This window comes from Octopus bimaculoides, chromosome 24 (genome assembly GCF_001194135.2).
Source record: "Octopus bimaculoides isolate UCB-OBI-ISO-001 chromosome 24, ASM119413v2, whole genome shotgun sequence".
NCBI classification, from domain to species: Eukaryota; Metazoa; Mollusca; class Cephalopoda; order Octopoda; family Octopodidae; genus Octopus; species Octopus bimaculoides.
The window spans coordinates 25,532,892-25,533,497 of record NC_069004.1 but is presented as its reverse complement, the minus strand read 5'-3'; the positions used below and the strand labels follow the sequence as shown (position 1 = coordinate 25,533,497).

General features: G+C 30.2%; 1 protein-coding gene across 1 annotated transcript in view; it reads left to right on the top strand.

The window, feature by feature from the left end:
* LOC106871503 (glutamate receptor ionotropic, delta-1) overlaps positions 1–606 on the top strand; it is a 28,870-nt gene that overhangs the window by 9,673 nt on the left and 18,591 nt on the right. The window contains exon 3 of the mRNA XM_014917991.2: positions 325–462. Coding sequence (XP_014773477.1) covers positions 325–462 — 138 coding nt within the window. The remainder of the gene's footprint in view (positions 1–324; positions 463–606) is intronic.

Genomic DNA, 606 nt, shown 5'->3' with positions numbered 1-606 from the left:
TATATATATATATATTATATATATATATATATATATATTATATATATATATATGTATATGTAGATATATGTGTGTGTCTACAGGTATATGTATGAAAGTCACTGTGGACCTTGGCAGAATTTGAACTCAGATAATAAGGACGGACAAAATATAGGAAAAGCATTTTATCCGGCGTACTAGCAATGATGCCAGTTCGCTGCCTTAACAACAACAATAACAACAACAGCAACAACAGCAACAATAATAATAAAGATGTTTGTAAATCATTTTATTGTCTTGCTAAGTAAAAATTAACATGGTATGTTATACTTTGTAACTTTTCAGCCGCCGTAATAGAACACAGTAAATACCATGATGGACTGATTGACCTGAAGGAATACATATGCCATAGAATCAACATGAGAGTAACATTTGAGATGTATAATGTCAGCTCAATGGACCCAGTATTTTTGGATGGCTTAGGTAGCTATATATTTTATGTATATATTTATATATATATTATAAATGTGCTAGCTTCCTGGTAATAAATCGATATTAATTAATATCTGATTTTTTACCCTATGTTTCACGACAGAACGCACGCGTTGTCTTTTGCACAGTATATAT